The following is a 26,908-nucleotide window of genomic DNA, read 5'->3' as shown; positions in this document are numbered from 1 at the left end:
CAGTGCAGGGTAGGTGAATATAGGAAGTGCCCTGAGGAACAAGGGAAGTCACTTAGGGTCTGTACCCCGAAAGCACAGCACTCACAAGGCTATCAATGCTAGCTGATACTGGGCTCTTGAAAACAAGAGACTTTGTCTAATAGTGTGATTTCAAACTCGTCTGATTATTGCTTAGGGTAAAACTTAAAAAGCTTTTTAGTCTACTGTCTTACAATCTTACTCGTTCAAGACTTGCCTCTTTAAAAAAAAAAAAGAATTTTATCTCAGGGCGCCTGGGTGGTTCAGTTGGTTAAGCGACTGCCTTCGGCTCAGGTCATGATCCTGAGTCCCAGGATCGAGTCCCGCATCGGGCTCCCTGCTCAGCAGGGAGTCTGCTTCTCCCTCTGACCCTCTTCCTTCTCGTGCTCTCTCTCTCTCAAATAAATAAAATCTTTAAAAAAAAAAAATATTTATCTCAGAGCAAGCGAGCAAGCATGAGCGGGGCAGGGGTACCAAGAGAGAAGCAGGCTCCTGGCTGTGGGGCTCGATCCCAGGATCCTGGGATCATGACCTAAGCCAAAGGCAGATGCTTAACTGAGCCCCCCCAGGCACCCCAAGACTTGCCTCTTTTAAACAGGGATACCCACATACCTCATGAGGTTGTTTTAAAGAATAAATATTCTGAAAACACCCAGATGAGTACACTTTAACACATCCGTAAGTCACAAGGCTCAGTCACCTGAATTTATCTCACAGTTCTTCCGGTTCCCTCTACTCCAGATAGAACTGTGCTTGTTACTACCTGAATTTCTTCTTCCTCACCTTTAAGCCTCACCAGCAAGACTGGGATCAAATACCAGTTCTTCCTGAGGTCCCTCCATACTAAAGATGCTCCTCCTACAGAGGAACTTTAGTATACTAGACTATACTACTATATACACTACCTGGATGACATTTATCACAGGTCCAGCTCAGTATTTTTTTTTTAAAGATTTTATTTATTTATTTGAGAGAGAGAATGAGATAGAGAGAGCATGGGGGGGGTCAGAGGGAGAAGCAGACTCCCTGCTGAGCAGGGAGCCCGATGCGGGACTCGATCCCCGGACTCCAGGATCATGACCTGAGCCGAAGGCAGTCACTTAACCAAATGAGCCACCCAGGCGCCCAGGTCCAGCTCAGTATTAATATCGAACGTTATCAAGAACACTTAGAAACGGGGCACCAGTTGTCTGACTTTGGCTCAGGTCATGATCTCAGGATCCTGGAATGGAGCCCTGAGTCAGGCTCTGCGCTCAGTTTGCTTGTCCCTCTCCTTCTGCCTGGGCTCTCTCAGTAACTAAATTAACATCTTAAAAAGAAATACTTAGAAACATTTTTGTCATGACATCAAAACAATTAAGTCACAACTTCCTTCTCTTCCAGTCCTGCCACCCCCCTCCCCATTTAACAACCCCCCAAGAAGTTATGAACTGCTCAACTAGTTGAGCAGTGAAGGGATGAAAAAGAAGGGTGCTATCTCGTTGTTCCCTGTGGAATCACATGCTTCTCATTGTGCTAACACACTTCCACATCAAAAAAGATCAACATGTATGAGTCAATGATATGTTATTTTTAGGGAAAGAAATACAAAATATGCTTCTAGTTAGACAATAATTTTATTGCTTGAATACATAGTCAAATTTATGCGACCAGGGCAGAGGCTGTGGATGATTCGCTGAAAAGGAAGAAAGGGAGAAGAGCTCATTAAAATAGGTCCTCCATATTCATTCACAGACTCACACCTAATGGAGCTACTTCCAAACAGCTAAAATAAACCACAAATATATAAAAGGCACGAAAATGCAAAGTTCCTGAATTAGTTCATTGTGCTCAAGCATAGGAATGAAGATGCAACTCATCTAAGGGAGAACTGGCTAACATAAGGGAAAGCCCTTCTGGTGGAAAACTGCATGTTCAGAAATTATTATACTGAGCAATCTATGCAAAACAGGACAATATAAACACAGGGAGCAGAGGTATGAAATGAAACTCTACCCAGTATCTAGAAATGAGTCAAAGGGCTTATCTGTGTTTTAAAAATCAGGGATCTGCAACCATGGCCCTTTGCTTGTCTTTGGAAATAAAGTTTCAGTGGACCACAACCATGCCCGTTTGTTTATGTACTGTCTATGGCTGTATTCCTCCTAATAATGGTAGAGTTGAAAAGGTAGCTGACCACATAGCCATGGCCTAAAACATTTACTAACAGGCCTTTTGCTACAGTTGCTATTCTATTTACTATATGGCTAACGTCTGTTCTTATTAACAAAAAAGGTTAATACATACTATTTCCAATTGGGGGGGAGGACTCGCTTAGTCTTGTAATATCGAGCCAACCGGTGAATACGGCTCTCGATCAGAATCAGTCGGAATTTAGCATCCTTGTCCTAAAAATAAAAATTGACAGAATTCAAGAAAACCACTCAAACATTATCAAATATTACTTTAACAAAAGAATGTATAGCTACCATGCACTCTAATGAAGTTACCCAATGCCCTGTAATAGAATCACAGACTAGGGTTCATGTGGCTAGAATTAAGTCCTTAAGGGAATTTAAAGCTTCCAGAAATCTTAACATGAATGATTTGCAAAACTCTGCAAATAAAATAAAATAATAAAATAAAATAAAGCAACAAAACTCTGTAAATAGACACCTCAACATTTCCAACCAACTGAATATACTGCATCTAGTGGAGCAAAAGCCACTCCCCCACCCCAATTTCTTCTGGTACAATTTATTTCAAAGCAAGTGGAGTGTGACAAGTTTGTGCTTTACGCCTCTTTAGGTAGTTTTCACATCAAATGCACTATACTTTACTGAAATAAGTTCATATAAGCAATTCTATTCTCTTACCTTTCTGTTCCTCTCAAGATGCTTTCGAACAGCAACAGCTTTCTTAATCAAATGGTAAAGATCCTCAGGAAGATCAGGAGCAAGTCCTTTGGACTTAAGAATTCTCAAGATTTTATTGCCTGTCACAAAACGTACTTGTGCAACACCATGGGAGTCTCTCAAGATCACACCTGAAAAAGGAGTAATATAAATTCCCCCACCAAACACACAGCTGAAGCATGTGATGTCAGAGCGCTGAGATCAAGTCATTTTCCAAGTTTTCCTCTGTAAAATGGGGTTACTTATGTTATCACAGAAACTAACATGAGAATGCATGCAAAGTTCAGTCATCCAAGGTTGGTTTACCCAACACTAAGAAAAACCCTTCTGGAGGAAACTGTGAATGCTGGAAGACCATCATCATAGCAAACTTGCTGGATTATAGGCCACCAAAGAAATCAGTGAGATTCCTGCTATGTATATTTACTCAATAACTAAAACCCACCACCATTTATTAAGAAATTGTATCAGACATTCTTGTAAAAACTTCATTATCTTTTAAATCTCAGAATAGCACCATCTGAATACTTGACAGTCTATTACCTATTTCCTGTAGCATGTAATACCTCTGCTAGACTATATAAGCTCCAAGAAGGCACATATTTTTGCCCTTTTCTGGACTACTGTATTCTCAGGGTCCAGAACCACACAGCAAGCAAACGTGCTGAATGAAACCGCTTGCACAAAGTTACACATAACTGAGATTCACACCACAACGTAAGAGTGTGACAAATACTCTGAGCTGTCAATGCCAACTCCTCCACTTAATAGGTGAGTGATCTGGGGCTAGTTGTATAGCTGCTCCATGCCTCAGTTTCCTCAACTGTAAGATGGCAAAAACTTCGCATTTCAAAGTACAGCGGTCAGAACGAAATGAGGTCAGTATATATAAAATGTTTAGAACCATTCAGGCAGGAGAGCGCCAAAGCCCACAGTAAATACTCATTATTATTTTGGAAAGCATTTTACTAATTTTCTCCTCTTCCACATAAGAACTTGCACTAGGCCCCGATCATCAGTAATAAAGCCAGGGAAACGAGCAAAAGGTTTTCAAAGCACATATGCGGCACATTTCCCCCAGCGACTTTTCCAGCGAGTTGCACGAGGGCAGGCGGAAAAGAGCTACGTTACACAGAAACACCCACCGATTTGTGAGGGAGTCAGGCCCTTCTTGGCCAGTTTGTAGATCTGCTCCTTCACGTCGTCAGACGTCAATTTCAGCCACTGTTTATGGAAAAGAAACTGGCCTTAGGACGAGAAACCAGGGATGGTACCGAAGTTCAGCCGTCCTCGCCATCCTCAGCGGCACTCCTCAGGCACACACGGCCCCACCCGGCACCGAGTCTCCCCTCCCCGACTTCTCCCGCGTCCCCGCACGCTACTTACGGTGGGGACGCTGCGGCGGTAAGGCAGAGCCGACTGCGACAGGCCCTTCCTGGGGAGAGAGAGAGTCTCCGAATGAGGGGGTCAGTGCCAACAGCCTAGAAAATCATCCTCTCGACTCGCTGCCCACACGCTCCCCATTCCTCCCGACCCCGCAGCCCAGCCCTGCAACCCGCTGAGAAACCCGAACTCACCCGGGAGCGTGCATGCGACCCATGATGGCGGCGGTCAGGCAGCGAAAAAGAGAACGAGGGTAGGAACGCTGCAGGAAACCACCCAGCACACAGGAAGTGACCTCACACACGTCCGCGCTCCTCGCGTGCAGGAGGCGGAGCTATGCTGCGTGGCCCTCGGCGCCCGCGAGCTGCGTATCCCGAAGTGCACTTCTTGTTTGGACTGCAAGAGTTCTCAATCCACAGGACTACACATCCCAGCATGCGTCAGTCTTTGAGGAGGCTCGTGGCCAGAGCGGAAACTTAAGACCGCGGCCGGCGGACTTTCTGGAGGAGCTCCCTGCGCTAAAATCGTGCAGGTTCGAATCACGGCCTGGGAGAGAGCGTGGAGCCCCTACTGCAGCAGGGGTTGGTGGATTTGGTCCCTGCCCTAGGAAGGCCGTTAATGTGCGACACCGCCGCTCAGCGAATTTAGGTGCCTGAAGTTCAGCCACACACAATTGTTCATTCATTCACCAGCGCCAGGTCTTGCTTGGGACTAGCTACCTCAAAGTCTGTCCCTGCCCGTAACAAATGCACTGGTAAAATATCATGCTGATAAGTGCTATACTGGAAGTCATGGTAGTTACTACCCAGCCACTGCTACGATTTCTTCTTCTTTTTTTTTTTTTTTAAGATTTTATTTATTAGAGAGCACGCGTGCCGGAGCCGGGGGGGAGGGACAAGCCGACACCCCGCGGTGCAGGGTGTCCGGTCAACGGCTCCATCCCAGGATCCTGGGATCATGACCTGAGCAGACGCTTAACCGACTGAGCCACCCAGGCACCCCCCCGCCCCATTTCTTACTTCTAATCCTAATTTAATCTCTTGGGGAGAGATTACAGACCACAGAGAAGAACCCAGGAATTTGAACTAGGCCGGGGCGAACCGCCTACCCACTACCTACCCCTCCACCTGGTAAACTTCCACCTTTCCCCTACGAGGGGCTGTGCGGCGCTTGGCTGGGCAGGGAGGCGTGTTGGGCGGATCCTCATAGGGCTGCGTTCCCCAGTGAGAGAGACTGGCTAACAGGGAAGAGTTTGGAAAACAAGATTGCAAAGGCAGGAGCTGGGTGTAGAGATGAAAGAAGGGTGGAGGATGAGAAAGAAAAACAGGTATTGAACTTCCTGGCAAAAGGGAACTGCCCCTGAAACTTTAAAGACTGACTCAGTGCTGGTATGGAGAATGAGTTGAAAGAGTGGGCAAATGAAGGATCTTGTTCAAAAAGCAGCATGGCTCTGGGAAGGAGGGAAGTCAAATCAGGAAACATCTGTCAATGTTTAAAGTAACTGGTGAGACTTAGAAACTAAAGTACTAAAACATCCACCTCCACTCTTTCAACCTATCATTGATGAGTAATTTTCTTCTAAAGCATTAGGAATTCCATTCAAATTAGGTAATCTCTTTTTCCTAGCAAAGATGCATTCTTACCATTAGCCAAATTTACATCTTTAATGCAAATATGGAACAGATATCTCAAAATGAACAAGGCTCCAATTCCTAAGCCCCGTCCCTTAGCCACCTGCTCCAAACCCCTTGATTTCAGTTAAACACGACCCATTAGCTTAAACCACAAACCTTGGAATCTCATTTTTTCCTTTTTGTCTTGTTCCCATTAAGAGACATCTCAGCTTTACCACAAAAATATATCATGAATACATTCGCACTTCTCCATTCCTGCTGCTACTTCAATCCAAGCCACCATCATCCTTCATTTGGGCAACTCAGTGTTATCCCAGCTATTTGTGCTTTCACTCATGTGTCCACCTCAAACAAATGCAACCCATTTTCCACCTAGCAGTGATTTAAAAAAATTATTTTTTAAAATAATTTATGTATTTGAGCGAGAGAGCGAGCGTGAGCAGTGGTGAGGGGGCTGTTGCAGAGGGAGAAGCAGGCTTCCCACTGAGCAGGGAGCCTGGGGCCGCACTCCATCCCAGGACCAGCTCCAGCCCAGGACCGGCTCCAGCCCAGGACGGCAAGCTCATGACCTGAGCCAAAGGCAGAGGATGTTTAACCAACTGAGCCACCCAGGCACCCTTAGCAGTGATCTTCACAAATTGAGGTCGGCCTGGGTGGCTCAGTCGGTTAAGCTTCTGCCTTCACTCAGGTTGCGATCCTAGAGTCCTGGGATCAAGTCCCACATGGAGTCCTTGCTCAGCAGGAAGCCTGCTTCTCCTTCTGCCGCTCCCCCTGCTTGGGCTTGGGCACTCTCTGTGTCAAATAAATTAAATAATAAAAATATAAATCGGATAATCTATTACTCCTCTGAGTAAATCACTCCTACGTTCTCTGCATTTAGAATAAAATTCAAACCCTTGATCTTGCCACACCCCTTGGTTCTAAACACTCCAGCCACATTTACCCCTTTCTGACCCTCCGAGGCAACAGGAGTGTTCCTTTACTCTTGCAGTTGCCACCACCTGAACTGCTCTTCCCCAAGGTCTTCTCAGGTCTGCCTTTCAGATCCTGAGCTCTAGGTCATCTCAAAAGAAGCCTTTCCTGAGGAAGACCATCTAAAGTAGTCCTCCCTTCCAACATACCATCCTATTATCTTCATAGTGCACAAATCTCTGACATTTTCCTTCTAGTTGTTTGGTTGTCAGCCTCCAAAAAAAACAAAACAAAAAAACAACAACACTGAGAATAGACTGACTATTCATTCCTTTTTCATTGCCTCCAGCAACCAGAACAGTGCCTGGCAGGCAGGAAGTTAGGCACTCAGTAATTATTTGAAGGAACCTAAATAACTTTTTCCCCATTTGAAGATGTCTAGACTACTAACTTTATTTCAGGAGGCAGAAAATAGTGAGAATTAAGATTTGGCAAACTAGACCAGATCACAATACATCTGTATGTGATTTGGATCAGGTCAGTTACTTAGTCACATGGGAGTTTAAGCCCTCAAACATTGCTGGAATGATTTGCCTTGAGGCCCAGACTTGCCATCACAGTTATGTCTTATAGTGGAATTGACTGAGGGATTGATATAACCAACAGTAATGCTAGATAGTTTTTTGAGAATGTCATTCTGGTTAGAAAAAAGAAATCATTAGAATCAGTTGCTAAAAAGACCATATAACTTTTCTAATAAGGAATGTTGACTCAAATATTCATGGAATAGGAATTATAACTATTATTTCAGAGGGAGAAGCAGGCTGCAGGCAGAGGGAGCAGGCTCCCTGGGGACTCGATCCCAGGACCTTAGGATCATGACCTGAGCCAAAGGCAGCCAATTAACCGGCTGAGCCACCCAGGTGTCCCGTTCCACCAGTTTTTAATTCACCTTATCTGGCTGTTTGTAGATTCAGTAATATCAATGGTAAAATGTGTGTGCTGAATGTTAATCAAATGGTGTTTACCTTCTATTATAGCATGTCCTATTGCCTTTATATGTGGCATACTTTGAGATCTTTTGTAAATCAAAACCTGATTTTTTTTTTAAGATTTTATTTATTTGACAGAGAGAGAGATAGCAACAGCAGGAACACAAGCAGGGGGAGTGGGAGAGGGAGAAGCAGGCTTCCCGCTGAGCAGGGAGCCCGATGTGGGACTCGATCCCAGGACCTTGGGATCATGACCTGAGCCGAAGGCAGACGCTTAACAACTGAGCCACCCAGGCGCCCCAAAACCTGATTTTTTTTAGACAAGAATTCTATCTAAAAAGATCATTGACAATTACTAAAAAGGGGTTCAGTGATCAAATGGCTTTTAAAGATTGAACTTTTAAGATTTTATTTGAGAGAGACAGCGTGCGAAAGTGGGGGGAGTGGCAGAGGGAAAGGGAGAAACAGAATCCCTGCTGAGCGAGGAGCCCAAAGTGGGCTTGATCCCAGGATCCTGGGATCATGACCTGAGCTTATGTCAGACACAACCGACTGAGCCATCTAGGCACCCCTAGGGATTGAACTTTTGTTTTAAAAAGATTTTATTATTTGAGAGAGAGAACACGAGCGCTTGAGCAAGGCGGGGAGGGGCAGAGGGAGAAGGAGAGAATCTCAGGCAGATGTCTTGCTGCTGAGTGCCGGGGGCCCGACATGGCTCAATCCCACAACGCTGAGCCGAAATCAAGAGCTAGATGTTCAACCAAGTGAGCCCTCCAGGCCCCCCAGGATTGAACTTTCAGGTTTTTTTTTGAGGTAAAATTCACATACTATAGAATCTATTTTAACCATTTTAAAGTGTACAATTCAGTGCCTTTTAGTATTTTCACAGTATAATTAATCACCACCAATTCCAGAAATTCTCATCACCCTCAAAGAAGCCTTGTACTTTAAGCAGTTAACTCCCCTGGCAACCACTAATCTGCTTTGTCTCTATGGATTTGCCTGTTCTGGACATTTCATATAAACAGAATCATACAGTATGTGGCCTTTTGTATGTGGTTTCTTCATTATCATGTTTTCAAGATTCATCCATGTTGTAGCATCTATCAGTTTTCCATTACTTATTTTTTTTAAGTAGGCTCCGTGTCCAATGTAGGGCTTGAACTCAGGACTCTGAGATCAAGAGTCACATGCTCCAGTGACTGAGCCAACCGGGGGTCTCATGCTTCATTACTTTTTATGGCCAAATAGTGTTCCACTGCATGGATATACCACACTTTACTTACCCATTCATCAGTTGATGGACATTTGGCCTATTTCTACTATTTGGCCATCATGAATAATGCTATGAACAGTCATGTACAAGTATTTGAGTACGTGTTTTCAATTCTCTTGGAAATTATATATAATTATATTATGAATTGCCAGGTCATAGGGTAACTGTTTTAACTTTTCTGACAACTGCCAAATGTTTTGAAGATCAGCTGCGCCACTTTTTGTTCCCACCAGAAATGGATGAGGGCTCCAGTTTCTCCATTTTTAATTCTAGCTATCCTAGTGGGTATGAATTGGTATCTCATAGTGGTTTTTTAAAGAATTTATTTGTCAGAGAGCGAGCGAGCAAGCGAGCAAGCGAGCAAGCATGGGGGTGGGGGCAGAGGGGGAATCAGGTTCCGAGCTGAGCAACAAGCCCCATGTGGGACCCGGTCCCAGGACCCTGGGATCATGACCTGAGCCAAAGGCAGATGCTTAACCGACTGAGCCACCCAGGTGCCCCTCATAATTTTGATTTGTATTTTCCTAATGACTAATAAAGTTGAGCATCTTTTCATATGATTGTTGGCCATTTTGGAGAAATGTCTATTTAAAGTTCTTTGCCCATTTTTAAATTAGGTTAGCTTTCTGTTGAGTTTTAGAGTTCTTTAAATACTCTGGATACCAGAGCCTTATCAGATACATGATTTGCAAGTATTCTCTCTCATTTGGTGAACTTTTTTACCTTAACAGTAAAAAGTAGTAAAAACAGTAAAAAAACAAAAAACAAAAAAAAAACCTTTGATGCACAAAGTTTTTTTTTTTTTTAAAGATTTTATTTATTTATTCATGAGAGACAGAGAGAGAGAGAGAGAGAGGCAGAGGGAGAAGCAGGCTCCCAAGGAGCAGGGAGCCCGATGTGGGACTCGATCCCAGGACCCTGGGATCGTGACCTGAGCCGAAGGCAGACGCTTAACCATCTGAGCCACCCAGGTGCCCACAAAGTTTTTAATTTTGATGAGCCAATTTATCTATTTTTCTTTTGTTGGTTGGGCTTCTTGTGTCATCCTTATGAAACTCTCGTTTAATCCAAGGTTACAAAGATGTACACCTATGTTTTCTTATATGAGTTTAATAAATTTAGCTATGTTTAGGTCTTCGATGTGTTCTGAATCTTTGTATATGCTGTTTATAGTCCTACACTTCATTCTTTTGCATGTGGTTAGCTAACTGTCCCAGCACCATTTGTTGAAAAACCTCTTTCCCCATCGATGGTGGCAGTCTTGTGTCTCTCCTGGTTCATGATGCAAACAAAAATAACCAAATAGTTGTTTTAGAAAATAAAAATACAACAACCAAAATTAAAAACTCAATGGATGAGTTAAACAGTTGAAGAAAGAAGTCGTTAATTGGAAAGGAAGTCATAATAAATTATTCAGAATTGAAGAAAAATTTAACAGCGAATCCTAAAAAAATAAGGATTTTTATACCTAGGCCCATCCTAGCTAATATGGATAAAACAAGATTAGCCCTAAGGTAATAACTATTGAAGGTATGTGATGGATTCATTCATGGAATTCATTACACTGTTGTCTAATTTTGTGTATGTCTAAAATTTGCATGATAAAGTATTTCAAAAAAGGGTGAAATAAAAGGTTTTGTTTTTCTGACAGAAACCCAGTTTTTGATGGTGGTGATAACCCCCCCCCAAGAAACTAGCTCTAATTGTTTATTACTCTTTCACAGTCTTTGGGCCCTTTTGCATGTTATTTCTAGGGCCAGAGAACCATAGTCTCACACTGGTATCATTCTGGAATGATGGAGGTAAAATATTAGAAGAATCTGCATTTCAGGACACCTGGGGGCTCAGCTGGTTAAGCATCTGCTTTTGGCTTAGGTCATGATCCCAGGGTCCTGGGATGGAGTCCTGCATAGGGCTCCCTGCTCTGCGGGGAGCCTGCCGTCTGCCTGCCGTCTGCCTGCCACTCCCCCTGCTTGTGCTCTGTCTCTCCCACTCTGACAAATACATAAATAAAACCTTAAAAAAAAAAAAAGAATCTACATTTCTCTGTTCTGTAGATACGTATAGAACATGTTCTTAGTATACTATTATAATATTTAAGTAAACCACCAAAGGCCAGGGACCATACTTACAGAAGTCTGTAAATGTTGCATTATTTCATCATTCCAATTATATGAAATGGTGATGGGGCAAAGTGGCAACCCAGAACCACTTTGTATGGTTTCAAAGAACCATAGGTAGAAGTCAGATTTGTCATTTTTAGGGGCAACTGACAGGCCAGCTTTGAAATTCAGGATTTGTGAATCTAATAAACTCCTGGGTGAGATACAAAGAACACAACAGTGAGCTCATATTAAAGTTTATTTTTTTAATTTTTTAAATTTAAGTAAACTCTATGCCCAATGAGGAGCTGGAACTTACAACCCCAAGATCAAGAGTTGCATGCTCTACCAACGGAGCCAGCCAGGCTCCCCAAGCTCCTATTAAAGTTTAGAACCCAAAATGTTAATATGTTAATAAGGAAAGAAATGATAGCAGAGTTCCTTTATTCCAGAAATAGTTTAATACAATCGTAGTACAGTTATGAAATCACATTCAATCCACTGAATATATTCAAGATATTAATAAAAATATTATACATCTTTACTCACTATCTTAATATAAGTATTTGGTTCTTATAGATGAGACTATTTGTCATATTCATTCATATTTGCACTGCTAAACAGCATGTAAATAAATCCATGGATTATGGTAGTGGGGCTTTTAGTCCTTTCTGATCTGAAATCTAAGTATCAAAATTGAATATATTTTTTTAAAATGCCACAATACTTGAATCCTAGAAAGAACAGTCAACCAATTTAAGGCAAGATATTGAAACTTTTATACAACTTTAATTTGAAAAGATAAAAGAATATCAAAGATCATACATGCCTTAACAGTTAGCTACCTATAGTTTTTTATAAAGTAATAAAAATGTCAGTGCAAGTTCTACATTGTGTTTCTCAGTAGAGAAAATAATAGGTTCTTGGAGTAGACTATTATTTTCGAATCCCAAAACACTGCAAGAAGAAAGAATTCTAATGCAGGACTTATATGTAGCATAATTATTTTTATTTGGTAAAGACAGGTATAAAACATTGTGATTATACATAAAAGTTAGTGTCTTGGCCAGTTTGTTTAAACTTTTGCTTCAGATGTACTTTAATGCAAGCTTTAAAAAAAAATGTTTAAAAAAACTGACTTAAAATCTACTTAAAGTAGTAGTGCAAAGAGGCGCCTGTCTTTTTTTTTTTTTTTTTTGGTAAGGGCTGAAGATTAGCGTTTTACAAAGAAATAACTTAAATATATGTAAAATATGTATTTTTTTAATGACCAAAGAAGGCACGAGTTAAATTAAGAAAAACATTACCACTTGTCCTGAACTCTGGTTAACTGTACAGTATTAATCATAATATACATTTTCAGATAAGAAATCCAGATTTCTTGTAATTGAAAAGTGACATCCCATTTTCTAGCTCTGTTATTTGTGCTAAAAGACACTGCTGTAACAGACTGCAAATAGGCAGTACATGCTGCGTCCCATTAACAATGACCTTTTACCAAGACAGGTTTGGGTTTTTTTTGTTTGTTTGTTTTTTTGTTTTTTGTTTTTTTAACAGTGGCTAAGTGACAATTCATGGAATGGAATTAGGTCTCAAAAGCTTAAGTGAAAATATCTAACACTTCTTTATATCTGCAAAAGTACTTATACACTTAAAGGAAATGTTAACTGGATGTGGAAAAAGTAAATAAACGGTGGTGCTTTGATTTGCATTTTAATTAAATTATTAAATATACAATACATTTTAACATTAAAAAAAAAGACATTCATATATCATACTAACGGGCTTTCCTACAAATGGACCATTAGTGTTAGGCACCAAGAATTTCAAGTGTTTTTTTTTTTTTCCCCCCTAAACTTATCTCACTGATACATCCTCAACTGTTCTATTTCTGCTCTATAGGTTTCCCATTTACATCAAACATCTGCACAGTTCATAAAAATTATGTTGTGGGCAACTGAACTGGAGATTGTCCTTTATTGGTATTCTTCATTGCATATTTTGTCAGTTCTCTCACAGCAACTAGATTACTACAATCTCTATTACCATTTAAAAAGTGTCTGAAATTCCATTCTAGCCATGAGAATTAATATATCAACATATTTATTCAAACTAAACACAAAATTACGTGTGCAGCTGAATGAATAATAAAAATGAATTTTATCCTTAATGGTTACTGCAGAATAATTTCAATCATGTCCCTTATGATTCTGAATCCCGCTGTATTAAGGAAAGTAATTCATGTAAATGTATAATGTTCACAAATATAAGACAGCTTACAAGACCAACTTTGCTATAAAAGTCTACATTAATATTCAGTCTGGACCCTAGAATTCTTGTCCTGGGCCTCCTGTAAAGAGTCTGCCCTATTCATGGAGTTCTACCAAACAGGAATGGGTACATGAGTGAACAATTTTCACTTGCTTAATGAGTAAGTGGAGTAGAGATACATGGAGGTGGATTACCAAAGTTTAATTCACACTCCTGGGAACAAATGCAGGATTATAATGGAATGATGGCATTTAGTACACAGTTACATCAATGAATCTCATTCAGTTACGGGGCAACAAAACATAAATCAAATGTCTAAGTCACATGAGAAATAGAAAAAAATCATATTTCTGTGGGAAAAACATTAGTAAATGTACATAATTCTTTAGTAAGTTGGGAAGTTACTATTTATCAAGTCAGGAAAAAATCAGAATGAAGTGCCAGGGAAGCATATGAAGTTAAGGCACCAGTATTTACAACTTCAGTGATCGGCACTTATTCTGAAAAAGGTTTTAAAGACATGGGTGATAAAAAGCAGTATTATTTTCCCCTACTTCTATAAACTACGTAGTAGTTCTGAACATAACTATTATTTGTGCTTTGCTTTCGGCCCTGTGAATAGCAGCTGTATTTTCTGATAACATCCTGCACCTTTCCTTTCCTTTGGTGTTTGTGAACACACACTGTGGTAAAGGCTATAAAAGGTGCAAAACAGGAAAACATGCTGTGTCTGTGTAAGAAACAATGCAAAATAGATGGCTGAATTGACACTGTACTATCAGACCAAACTAAAGCTATTATTCTGAATTACTCAAGAAAGGATTAAATCCTTCACCACCAACTCAGTCTTTTTCAGGACTCACTATATATTAAGTTTAGGGTTTATAGCATTCTATATGACTTTAAAACAGCAATGGCTTCAACAAGTTCATAAAAGTTAATTATGTGACTGTTGGTCCAACAGATGTATTGAAATGCAGTAAGTACATTTACTTTATAATTTCGTCCAAGTATAAAAATATTATACAAAGTTCCCAAGTGTGTATGTGTGTATACGTGTTTATAACTGTCCTTGCTTTCAAAGTTCAGAAATTCACCAGCTTACAAATAGGTTGCTGCAGTCAGCTGATACCACTTAACTGTCTCTTTGCTCAAGTTGAAATCTTTTAAAGGCAGGGTCACTCCACCCAGGAAAAAATTCTCCCGCAGAGACTCTGCACTGAGGACACTGAGTTGAAGTTCTCTCTGTCTTAGAGTTTCCTTGCTGTATCCACTGTACACAAGCTACAGCAAAGGTAAAAAGAAAACAGTAAATTACAAATTTTTTGTTTGTTTGGTTTCTTGGATTATTTTAAGTAAAAACAGAAGTGAGATCAGTAGTTAAAGAGATAATGACATTAATTATGCCACATCTGATAGAATTTGCCTCATACTTTAGATGCACATTTTGTATTTCAGGAGCCTTGGATTTTATTATCATCCTTCTGAGTGTCTGACATAGAAATGCACAGAGTAGAAAATTATTATTGGCTAAAAACTGAAAACAAGGATTTTCTGAGGTGGAGGTATGGGGAATGGAAAAGCAATTACAAGGCGGCGTGCCTTGAGATGATCTGATAACCTGGGAAAGAGAATGGAAAGAAGCATAAGTGGGGATAAAATAACCATTTTACAAAATATGAGGGATTAGAATTTCTTTTTGTTGTCTTTTTTTGTTAGATTTTATATACCATGAAATAATTTCTGATTATCCGTACTTCAAAGCAAATTCACCAACTACCGATACGGTTTACGGCCAATCTGGAATGCTAAAAAGCTCTGACACACCACATTCAACACTTAGAATTTTTTTCCCAACAAGGCCTCATCATAACTTCTGAGAAACATCTCTTTAATCTAGTCCTTCTCACTGTTTGACTAATAAAAACTAAAAACTGACTACATATTATTTCTTGGAAGTACAACACTACTAACTAGGAAAAAAGCCAATACTACTTTTTGAGAATAACACCAAGTTGTCTTCACCAAACACTGTATATGCTTTTCAAGAGCTAAAAGGCTACTTCTGCAGTTTTAACAAACTTACAACCCTGATGAAAATCCACATTTTCTTCCAAATCTCTATCCAGACATTTTTGTGTGGATGTAATGTTAATATACACAAATAATGTAGTGTTAGCAGGTTTTAACAGATGAGTAAGTTTGTAAGTTGACCATGAGTAGCTCAGGAAAGTCACAGTTCTGCTCCATCCTGTTCAGCTAATGCTTTGCTTACTGCTTTTAGTTTAGAGCACCCTATCTGAAGTGGATTGCTGACAGATTAGAATGAATTAGAAGGAGGATGATTTTGAAACTACATCCTATCAAACAAAGGTAAAGGTAGTGAAGATGTTTTAAAAGGATAACAGGAAGGGCTTTTGAGAACTTCAGTTATCTGAAGGGCTGCTACACAGGAGAAAAAGAGTAAATTCTGTGTGGTTCCAAGCAGTACAACAGAGACCCACAGGTGCAAATTACAGGCAGTGAAGATTTCAGCCTAGTATAAAAAAAATGTAAGAGCTGGAACTGCCCAAAACAAAGTGGATGGACTGGAAGTATTTCAGCACAGACTGGACATCCACTTTTTGAAAATGTTGTAGAGAGGGTTCAAACACTGGAAAGGTGGTTGAAGATAACTCCTAAGACCTTTTTAAAACCTAAGGGTCAATGACGGCAGGTTTAATTCCGCAACATTTTGATAAATCATCACTGGATTGCTATTGATTGGGTTTACTAGTACGATAAATAGTTCTGCAACTGGTACCTAAAAATTTAAAGTGTTTAAAATTTAAAATCTCAAAAGAACAAATCTAGGACATCTTTAGAAATGATTTTAACTTACCATCTCATTGAATGTTGGATTCCGAGTTTTTCGTGAAATTTTGGTTTTCCGTTTGGATGTTTTGTGGGTATCTGGAAGTAGGTATGTTTTGACATATGGATTTGGGTCAGCTCCATCCTCAGTAACCTATAAAGAAAAGTTTTCCCTTAATAGTAATGCTTCCTACCAAGGTATAGGTTTTCTCTACAATCATTATTTATAATCACTCACAAGGTCTTTGATGTGCATCACCATGATGAAAAGAGTACCATTTCGGTAAGAGATAGATAATTTCACTGCTCCTCCAATTTGGCCTGGAGTAGGACTGAATGGACCTGCATCTGAAAGTATAAATACGTTCATCTTTATTTTATCTTGCTCCCAGTGATACAAACTATGACAAAACAATTTTTGCTTTAATTCCAGGATCATCATATATGGGATAGGGAAAGGAAAAGGTAAATAACCTAGTAGGCCACTGATTTATAGGTCTTTAATAATCACATTCTATTAGGAAAATTATGTTTATCCAGAAATTGATGGGCTTAGAAGGAATACCCTCCTCTCATTCCCACTGTAGTATAGCCACCCCACTGTCACTCTACCACATTCATTGAGAAACGGTAACTTGCAAATCATAGGGAAGCCATGAATGATCGATAAGGAGAAAAAAATAATCTTACCTGCAGACCTAGCTATTCCTTCAGCTTTTTCATCACGAAGTAAAGGGTGGAAAAAAGTACAAACAAGATCACACTAAGATAGAAGAGAAAAAAAATTATTAATTTAAATATCATGTAGCACAAAAAATAGTATGTTCTTTTTCAATTAGGACAGTCACCTCTGCTACATCTGTTGAAGCACTCATCAAACTCTGTAAATAACTGTTTAACTCAATTTTCCTTTTGGCTGCTACATCTTTTATGTGTGTTCTTCCTAGAACCATCCTATTAGGAAAGCTACAAAAGAAAACACAAGTGGGATTTAAATTATTTCACTTGGAAGTATTTATAGAATTAAGCACAATATTTATTTAGAAATATATATATTTTAAAAATATATAAATACAAAGTGGAATCTTAATCTAGAAAGTAAATTTTTGTAATTTCTTTTCAGAGTACTGGAGATGAAATAGTTCAAGTACCTGTTAGCCTTTTATAAACCTTGGTACAAAAGAGACACTATTTTGCTATTTATTACTTATTTTCTACTATATTTTTCTAAAGATTAATCCATTCACAAATATTTTATGCATATCTTATCCTCCAAAATAATCATTACTCAATCAGCCACAGTTACTGTTGATATCAGTCCCATACCCTGTCAATACTGTGTCCGTAAGTGACAGAGGGCCCAAATCAAGAATAATTTTTTTTTTTAAGATTTTATTTATCTATTTGAGAGAGAGAATGGTAGAGAGATAGCATGAGAGGGAAGAGGGTCAGAGGGAGAAGCAGACTCCCTGCTGAGCAGGGAGCCCGATGCGGGACTCGATCCCGGGACTCCAGGATCATGACCTGAGCCGAAGGCAGTCGCTTAACCAACTGAGCCACCCAGGCACCCCAAATCAAGAATACTCTTAACTCTGCTTATTTTGCTGCCAATAAAAAATGATACTGCATGTGGAAATAAACTCTGATAACCACACTTTGTTGACTCTACTTCTGAAATCTAGTCAGAAGAATATGAGCAACCCGACACAGAAAATCTATTGGTCATTAGCTATGTTAAAAATAAGGGTTTTGAAAGGGTAACAGATACAAAACTAAGTACTAAGATTTTAACCAACGGTCTCAATGCCTCAGCTTATTATTTTTTAGAGAGGCTTCGTATGGCTGTAATTATTTCAGCAGTGACTTAAAATCCGACTTTTCTAAAACCAAGATTCCAAATTATTATCTTATGTTGCAGACTATGGTAGAGACAACAAATTATAAGATTCAACTAAGTTCCTTGATCTCACTGTAAAGGTAGTTTAAGTAACGATTTACCTAACCTGGTATGATTTAAAAAAAAAGCTTCAACTGAAATTAGAAAACTAGAAAATCCCCAATTTTAAGTTTAGGATCTTGATCATTTATTCAGTTTTTTTTTTTTTTTTTAAAAGATTTATTTGACAGAGAGAGACACAGCGAGAGAGGGAACACAAGTAGGGGGAGTGGGAGAGGGAGAAGCAGGCTTCCCACCAAGCAGGGAGCACGATGCGGGGCTTGATCCCAGAACCCTGCGATCATGACCTGAGCCGAAGGCAGATGCCTAAAGACTGAGCCACCCAGGCGCCCCCTATTGACTGTTTATTCATTCAATAAAACCTTATAGTTCCTTTTCTATGTGTAGTACTTTTATCAAGCCCTGTGATACAAAGGAAAATACGTCACACATGGTCCATTGTATCCTACTAAATGTTTACACAAAGCTTTTGACCGACACTTGGTAAGAAATTGTTTCCTATAAAAAAAGAATTAATGTACAAAAATGGGAACATACCCTGGTAACTTCCAAAGTGGGAAAATAATACTGAGTTTATTGTGAAGTTCCTGAAATTCATCAAAAGTCCGGAACACAAATGATGGCTCTAACTGTCCTTCCCTCAAAATTCGGACTACATAAATCTGAAAAGAAACCACACCCCAAACATATTAGATTAAAACAAACAAAAAAAAACCTTTCCCGACAGAAAATTTAGAGCTTGACCATTCTATGCAGTCCAAGTGCTTTTAACTTAGTAATGTATATGTCACGGAGAGGAAACAGCATACATAAAAGTCATTGTATTTATAGACATCTAACTGTATCTAAGAGTGATATTAACCACTGTAAGATATATAAAGAACTAGAAAGTAAAAGTCATTTATTTCCAGGATTAAATATAATAAATGTACTTCCTGAAATTTATGAATTTAGTACATTTCCAATGAACACATTAATCAGTTCATTTAAGAGTAAATGAAAAAGGCAAAATTTATGGTGGCAGGAGGATGAGGGAAAATGTGTCTTACTGGATATTTAAAGTATTATAAAGTCACAGTACTTTAGAGTAAAATACTGGTATAGAAAAAAGTCGTATTCATCTAGAGAAGACCTGAAATAAATTCACGGATATATATAAATTTAGTACATTTTAAATATGCTAACATTATAATATCTACAACATAATGTAATATACTATTATAAATCATTGGGGGAAGAATGGAATATTCAATAAAATGGTGTTAGGATAAAATACTACATAAACTTACAAAAATTGACAATAGGTGAAAATCAAAATAATAAAGTTGCTTTCTAAAATATCAGTTTGTCAAAAATTTAAAGACTGTGCTGCAAAGTATTTCCAAATAAAAATATTAGCACAAGGGTGAAAAACAATAATAAAACAGATAATAGTGCTATCCATGGGGTGGTGGGAAGCATACTAAAGATCTTGTTTTTGTTCAAAGATGAATTTTATGTGTGTGGGTCTATTTAATAATACTTCATCCCTAGAAAGTGGAATGAGAACTGAAGACTTTATGTGCTTTTACACAGGTTGAATTTGTTACAATGAGCAAGCTTTACCTTAAGATTAAGAACAAATTGAAGAAAAGAGGAAAAGCAAAATAGCACCACCTGTTAAGCCTTGTCTCTGGAAGGAAGAGTATCATTTGTCCCTCATGGTTTGGAAGCAAATTTACCAAGAAATAAATACCAAAAAACAATTAGGGATTCCTCAAATATTTATTTATTTTTGGACTCCACGGAGGAAAGAAGTATGAAAAAAACAATAATGCATGCATGAGTCTCTACAAATACCAAAACCAAACTTACATAATGTTTATCTGGGTTGTATTTCTTATGATAAGTGAAAACAGAGACTTCCTTGATTCGACCATCTTGTCTAAACGAGTATGTTTTGGGTGAAAATGAAAGGATGGGCTCATCATTGGAAGGAAGACCAGAAAAACGCAACTGAGCCAGATTGTGAATGAAGAAGTTAAACTTTGTGGCAATGCTTCCCAAACTTGATTCGATAAGCCTACAAAATAATCAGAAAATATGTTAATAGTAAATATTCATGAGAAAACATGTTCAGTTCTTTGATCATTATAATAAAGGACAAAAATATTTCATTCCCTTTTAAAAAAATTTTTTTAAGATTTTATTTTTAATCTCTACACCCAACGTGGGGCTCAAACTTACAACCCTGAGATCAAGTCGCACACTCCATCAACTAATTGAGCCAGCCAGGAGCCCCTTAAATTCTTTTTTTTTTTTTTAATCTATCAATCAAGATATATAAATTTTCTTTTAAAGTAAGCTCTAGGCCCTTGGGGTGCCTGGGTGGCTCAGTTGGTTAAGCATCCGACTCTTCATTCTGCTCAGGTCATGATCTCAGGGTTGTGAGATCAAGCACTGTGTCCGGCTCTGAGCTGGGCATGGAGCCTCCTTAAAATTCTCTCTCTCCCCATCTCCCTCTGCCCCTCCCTCCAAAAACAGTAAGCTCTAGACCCAACATGGAGCTTTAACTCACGATCCTAAGAGTCACATGCTCTACTGACTGAGCCAGTCAGGCGCCCCCATTTTCATTCCTTTTTAAAATATTAAGCAGATTCTCACTTTGCCAAGGATTTCCTTTGTTCTTCAGGCCAAAAACCCATGAAAAGATATTCCACCCCAACAAAAAAGTTTAGCACAAGAAAGTCTCTATTCCATCCCATCCCACTGTCTCCCAAGAAATGATGCTGTATTTCTTGAGCTCTGTGGGATCTAATACTAATATAAAACTATTAGGGATAGAAGATGATTGGAATAATGCCAAAAAAGATGATCATTTAACTCCCTTTTAATAAACAGGGAAGTTGACAAGTAAACAAGTATAGAAGGAAGCATCAAAAGTAATCCAAATTTAATAAAATCTTTTCCAACAAATAGTAGTAGAATCTGGTATCAGATTCCTTCTGATAATCATCATTTCCTTCAGTTGAAAAAAGAAGTTTTGACAGAATAGAGAGTTTGGTGGTGAGAAATCTGGAAAGCAGGCTTGGATAAAACATTTTAGGCATGCAAAAGAAACAATAAGTCTCAGAAGCAGGATAAAGAAATCCAGAAAGAGGAAAGAGATTCAAAAAGAAAAGTCTAGAACTTCACACAAAGGTTCTTGCTTTGTTATGGACTGAATATTTGTATCCTCCAAAATTCCTATGTTTGAGCCCCAACCCCATAGGGCCTTTATGGAGTCAGTAACGAAGATTAAATGGGGTTTTAAGGATAAAGCTCTGATCTAATCGGATTAGTGTTCTTATGAAGAGAGACAAGAAAACTTATGCTTTCTTGCTCTTTATCTCCTTCCTTCCTGTGCGGAAACAACGAGAAGGCAGTTGTCTGTAAGCTAGAGCCCTCACCAGGAAGTGAATGAGTTGGCACCTTGATTTTGGACTTCCCAGCCTCTACAAGTAAGAGAAAATAAGCGTCTATTGTTTAAGCCATGTCATCTATCGTATTTTGTTATGGCAGCTCAAACAGACTAATACATGCCTACCATATAGTTTTCCCCAGAGGAACCAATGAATCTCTTTTGAAAAAACAAAACCCATCAATACCTAAATTATCAGGGTTAGTTTGGAAGGCTATACAAAGTCAGCTTCCTTCAATTCAATTCAGCCCAGACTCTTGAGACTAGAGAAGTCCAGTCCAGTTTTCTATCTCTTTTCCACTGAGAGGAAGAAGGCAAGAAAAAAAAAAAAGAACATGAGCTCATGGGTCCTCCCTGCTGTGGCATAATAATGAGGTGGTACCACTAGATAGTGACCAATCTGGTCACCAGACTTTTAGAACGTATTTGCCAGGAAGATCTGCTTTCAAAGCAAAAATGACAAGTTCAAATGCCAAAAATTAGTATGTGTGTTTTAAGTACTACGTCATACAGTAACAATTTACTATAGCAGTGTCCCAGAGTTTGCAGTTTTAAATATTTATGGTATCCATGAAAATTGTTATGGCAAAATCCTGAAAAATAGATTAGTACAGATATTATTTTAGAAAAAAAACAACTTGTACTTAGCACTATCGAAAATATGCTTTGCAGAAATAGTTCATAAACAGGATGTTTATAATTCAAGTCATATACTAAATAAAACGAGTCATTTTGAGGGAAATAAATTTTTAAAAGTGTCACTGCAAATCCTTTACATTTATTCAGTAAATAACCCTGACATAAAATATACTTTTGATAAACCCACTATTTGTTAATACTGTGAATCACAATTATTTCCTAAAAATCAGATTTTTTTTTTTTTTCAAGATTTTACTTATTTGACAGAGAGACTCAAGTGAGAGAGGGAACACAAGCATGGGGAGTGGGAAAGGGAGAAGCAGGCTTCCCGCCAAGCAGGGAGCCCGATGCGGGGCTCGATCTCAGGAGCCCGGGATCATGACCTGAGCCGAAGGCAGAGGCTTAACAACTGAGCCACCCAGGCACCCCATTAAAATCAGATTTTTGATATATAGCATTTGTTTAAACTAAGGAAAACAAATCAAAGCTCTGTGCCTTTTCTAATATATTTAAATATGCCTTACCTAGTAAAGAAAATTGTAGCTTCTGCATCTGTAGTTTGCGGTTGAAGTGCATCTCTAACATATTTCAAGTCTTGAATACTTGTAAGTTCTGGTAACCCTGAAGGAATCATCTATAGAAAGGGAAAAAGAGTTTGTGAGTTGAACTTTTTAAAAGTCTGTTCCCCACCAGTCCCTTAAAAGCCAGCCAAGTAATGAGAACTAAAGCAAATAAAACAAAGTTTTGAGGAATTTATATTAGTCTTATAGGGATCTAAGTGATTCCGTTATAAATGAGAAAAACTGAGGTCAAGTCAGTCAATTGTTGGAACTCACAAAGCCAGTTTATGGAATAAAACCTGTGAAATCCAGACCTTTTTAGTCTTTTTTTTTTTTTTTAAATCAAGTTCAGCCACAATAATCCTAATAGAAGTTTAACTTTTAACATAATACATATCCAAAAAGTACAGAAATCTGAACACACCCAAATTAAGAAAATATGTTCCAGCATCCCAGATGACTCTCTCAGGGTGCTTTCAGTTACTTTTACTCCTCACCCCCACGGTAGATTTGAGTTATGTTTTGTATTTTATATAAATGGTGTCAGGCATATTTTACATAGCAGCAATTTTTTAATATTTTGGTAATAATATTTGACATTTGAAACTACAGTAAATTTTATTCCAAAATATCCTTTAGATATTGAAACACAGAGCATTAATGTAAATTAATTAAAGGCTTGTAAAAGAACACAGTTACCAGTGAAAGAAGGTTAAGAAAGAGGTTTGTCTGCTTTCTTATTAAGTTGTAGGCCTGACAGCAGAGGTCCACAAACAACTGGAAACGAATGGTAGGCTTTTCACCCCCATTAATGACATATGCCATATCAGAGGTCAGCACAAAAGGAGCCCGATCCCTATTTAAAAAGAAAGTACACAACACAGTATTATTTACAGAAGATATTCAAATAGTGCTTTTGTTACCACATGGTTATTCAACTAAGCTATCTGAGCCATAACAATTTCCAACTGGGAAATTTAGAATCAGGCAGGTTTGAATCTGCATTAAAACTTAAAAATTTTGCATTTTCAGGAAAGCCATCATATAATCAATCTCATTATTTAAATAGAACACATACATGAATTTTTTCCAAGATGATATCTATAAGCCCATACATTCAAATAGAGATCAAACAGTAGTTACAAACATACAGAGAGAAAAATTTGGCACTCATTGCCATTATACAAATGGGAACATTTCTAATATGTACCACTAACTAGTTAAATATACCTTAATTCATTTCAACAAAGGTTACCACACACACACACACACACACACACACACACACACACACACTCTCTCTCTCTCTCTCTCTCTCTCTCTCTCTCTCTCTCTCTCTCTCTTATCTACTACATGGTCAAGTCATCTCTTAGGGTCTTTTTTAATCCCTAATCATACTCAGTGGGAACTACAAGGCAAAGAACAACAAGAAAAGAGGCAAGTTTGGGAACATTAATTTGTGAAAAAGTGCCTTTTTAAAAAAATAAGTTGTGTCCAGGGGCACCTGGTGGCTCAGTCAGTTAAACGTCTGCGGTTGGCCTGGATCATGATCCCAGGGTCCTGGATTGAGCCCCGCATTGGGCTCCCTGCTCGGCAGAGAATCTGCTTCTCTCTCTCCCTGCTGCTCCCCACCTCCCCCCTGCTTGTGCTCTCCGTCAAGTAAATAAAATCTTTAAATAGTTGTGTCCACTAATTAAAATCAACGTTATGGCTAAATGTGTCAAAAGAAAGGTTCCTCAAAATACACACAGATACCAATCTTCAGTAATATTCTGATCCTATGGAAATGAAAACATCTTTAGCATTACCAGGCTTCACACCAAAGTGGGGCTTGAACTCACAACCCTAAGATCAAGAGTTGCATGCCCTATTGATTGAGCCAGCCAGGCATCCCCTGGGGTACTTGTTTAAAAAAAAAATGTGCCCCCTTTTCTTTAGCAACAACAACAACAATATTAGTACCTTTTGAAGCTACCAAACATCTGTGCATGGCCCAAAAACTTTCCAAAGTCAATGTGAAACATGTGTCCTGTGCTTCGAAGCATTATATTATCATTGTGTCGATCACAGATGCCTAGAACATAGGTGGCTACACAGCATCCAGCACAAGAATATATAAAATTTTCAGAAGCCTATAATAAAGATATAAAATTATTTTAGAAAAAAATTATTTTTAAAGGAGGCAGGTTATAAAGATTATAATTCATCACCCTTTGAAAAAAGTATTGTAATTCACTTTTTCAACAACTTATAAACTAGGTTATGGTAACAAAAGCCAGCCTTGTCGTATTTCAAAAACAAAACACCCTTCTAAAGGTGGTTACTGCCCCATATCTCTAGGTATTGTCTTTTAACAGGCAGATACTGCCAGTCCCTACTTGGTACACGCTGCCTTTGAACATATTTTAAGAATCATCTTTGTGGAACTCTGCTCCTCACAGGCTCTGCTATTTAGTACAAGTTGTGGTAACACTGTGACAAAGATTAATCTGAATAAAAGAATATTTTTCCCTTTTTTGGCTTATATAGGGAGGGCATGTATGAAGAAAGCCAGCCTGTATTTTTAAACATATAATAATATAATTAATGTGTTTTGTTGACTACTTATCTCCAAGTTTTTCAAAGCTGGAGATCTTTCACTTCAGTCTTTTCACAAAATAAATTACTAATACAGCATCATATAGAAGGATGCAGCAAGACGTATATAATGATTATTTTTATCTAAAGCATGTGCATTTAGTTTATTTTCAAGAAACTACATTTCTGAATGGAGCGGTCATATGGCTCTATGTGTCCATGTTCATAACTCCCCAGAAATCATCACTGATGATGGTAAGAGCAAATGTTTACACAGCACTTATTACAAACCAGGCACTACACCCTTTCTACACACCTATACACACACACACGCATGCATATGCACACTATATGACATAAGTCTGATTATGATTGTCATTTTACATGAGGGAAACTGAAACATAGAAGTTCTTTGCCCAAGATCACGTAATTGTTAAGTGGCAGACCAAAGATTCACCCCAAGCAATGTGACTCCTTTGTTATATTCTCTTAGTAAAGGGCATTAAGAGTCAAATGCATAAAAGGCACTCAATGTGTGTTACTTGACAATTATTTTGTGTCAAACCACTTTCCCAGAACCACAAAAGAGCCAACATTACTATAAACAAGTATTGGCTTCTGCTGCATTGCTTTCCCCACACCACAAGTAAGAAAAGGCAGTGATCTTAAACTTAAACAGTTTAAAAGACTAACAAAGGGCAAAATACCTCTACTTTCTTAGGTCAACAGACAGAACTGGTATGTATCTGTAAATATATTAATGACCTGACATATAGTAGGCCGGCAAATGACATTAAAACCGAGATCTCCTTACATTGCCACTGAAAATGTTCTTGGGGAAAAAAGTGTTCTTGAGTCTTTCTTAGGCCAATTTAGGATCATTAGAGGCCTTAAGTCCTAAGAGATTTCCCTTTCCCTTTTTCCCCCATTTTTTTTTCTTAAGTAAACTCCACTCCCCACCCCACCCCCCACTGACATAGGGCTCAAACTCACAACCCTAAGGTCATGGGGCACCTGGCTGGCTCAGTCAGTTAAGTGTCCAACTCTTGGTTTTAGTTTAGGTCATGATCTCATGGGTGGTGGGACTGAGCCCTGTACTCGGCTCCGCACAGTGGGGAGTCTGCTTAAAGATTCTCTCTCTCCTTCTCCCTCTACCGTTCCCCCCCACTGGGGCACTCACATGCACTCCCTCTTTAAAAAAAAAAAAAAAGGCACACACTATGACTGAGCCACCCAGGCACCCTGAGATGCCCTTTCCTGTTAGAGAATTCAAAAGTATGCTAAAACAAAAAACTGACACTTCCAATAACAGCTATCAACTACAGAATTTACTCTGTATAGGGCTTTCTATATAAACTCAACTAATTCTCACAATAGCCTTGTAGTGCTATTATTTTTTAC

The 26,908-nt window shown here is 38.7% G+C and overlaps 2 protein-coding genes across 3 annotated transcripts in view; both read right to left on the bottom strand.

Moving 5' to 3' along the window:
* Positions 1 to 1,615: 1,615 nt before the first annotated feature.
* On the bottom strand, positions 1,616 to 4,595 carry RPS13 (ribosomal protein S13). The gene is made up of 6 exons (XM_025894373.1): positions 4,490 to 4,595; positions 4,299 to 4,347; positions 4,058 to 4,136; positions 2,874 to 3,043; positions 2,305 to 2,405; positions 1,616 to 1,693 (listed from the first exon to the last, which is right to left on the bottom strand). The coding sequence occupies exons 1-6, from the start codon at positions 4,510 to 4,512 to the stop codon at positions 1,660 to 1,662; spliced, it is 456 nt and encodes a 151-aa protein (XP_025750158.1). The 5' UTR covers positions 4,513 to 4,595; the 3' UTR covers positions 1,616 to 1,659.
* A 7,054-nt stretch (positions 4,596 to 11,649) lies between these two features.
* Positions 11,650 to 26,908, bottom strand: part of PIK3C2A (phosphatidylinositol-4-phosphate 3-kinase catalytic subunit type 2 alpha) — a 102,430-nt gene continuing 87,171 nt past the window's right edge. For both annotated transcript variants that reach the window (XM_025894336.2, XM_025894337.2), the window contains 10 exons: positions 24,893 to 25,062; positions 23,630 to 23,786; positions 22,895 to 23,004; positions 20,147 to 20,354; positions 18,830 to 18,954; positions 17,184 to 17,301; positions 17,026 to 17,098; positions 16,574 to 16,683; positions 16,364 to 16,489; positions 11,650 to 14,766 (listed from right to left, as the gene is read on the bottom strand). In XM_025894336.2, coding sequence (XP_025750121.2) covers positions 14,584 to 14,766; positions 16,364 to 16,489; positions 16,574 to 16,683; positions 17,026 to 17,098; positions 17,184 to 17,301; positions 18,830 to 18,954; positions 20,147 to 20,354; positions 22,895 to 23,004; positions 23,630 to 23,786; positions 24,893 to 25,062 — 1,380 coding nt within the window. In that variant the 3' untranslated portion in view covers positions 11,650 to 14,583. The remainder of the gene's footprint in view (positions 14,767 to 16,363; positions 16,490 to 16,573; positions 16,684 to 17,025; positions 17,099 to 17,183; positions 17,302 to 18,829; positions 18,955 to 20,146; positions 20,355 to 22,894; positions 23,005 to 23,629; positions 23,787 to 24,892; positions 25,063 to 26,908) is intronic.

Source organism: Callorhinus ursinus, unplaced genomic scaffold, assembly GCF_003265705.2.
Source record: "Callorhinus ursinus isolate GAN/ISIS: 27379988/994484 unplaced genomic scaffold, GSC_fseal_2.0 scaffold49, whole genome shotgun sequence".
NCBI lineage: Eukaryota > Metazoa > Chordata > Mammalia > Carnivora > Otariidae > Callorhinus > Callorhinus ursinus.
This window is presented reverse-complemented; position numbering and strand designations above follow the sequence as displayed.

Excerpts from the sequence above, each read along its gene's own strand:
- RPS13 (XM_025894373.1), bottom strand. The coding sequence starts at position 4,512 with ATGGGTCGCATGCACGCTCCCGG. Across the intron at positions 4,348-4,489 it reads GGTCGCATGCACGCTCCCGG|GAAGGGCCTGTCGCAGTCGG; the intron begins GTGAGTTCGGGT and ends CTCTCTCCCCAG. Across the intron at positions 3,044-4,057 it reads CCTGACTCCCTCACAAATCG|GTGTGATCTTGAGAGACTCC; the intron begins GTGGGTGTTTCT and ends CTCCTTTTTCAG.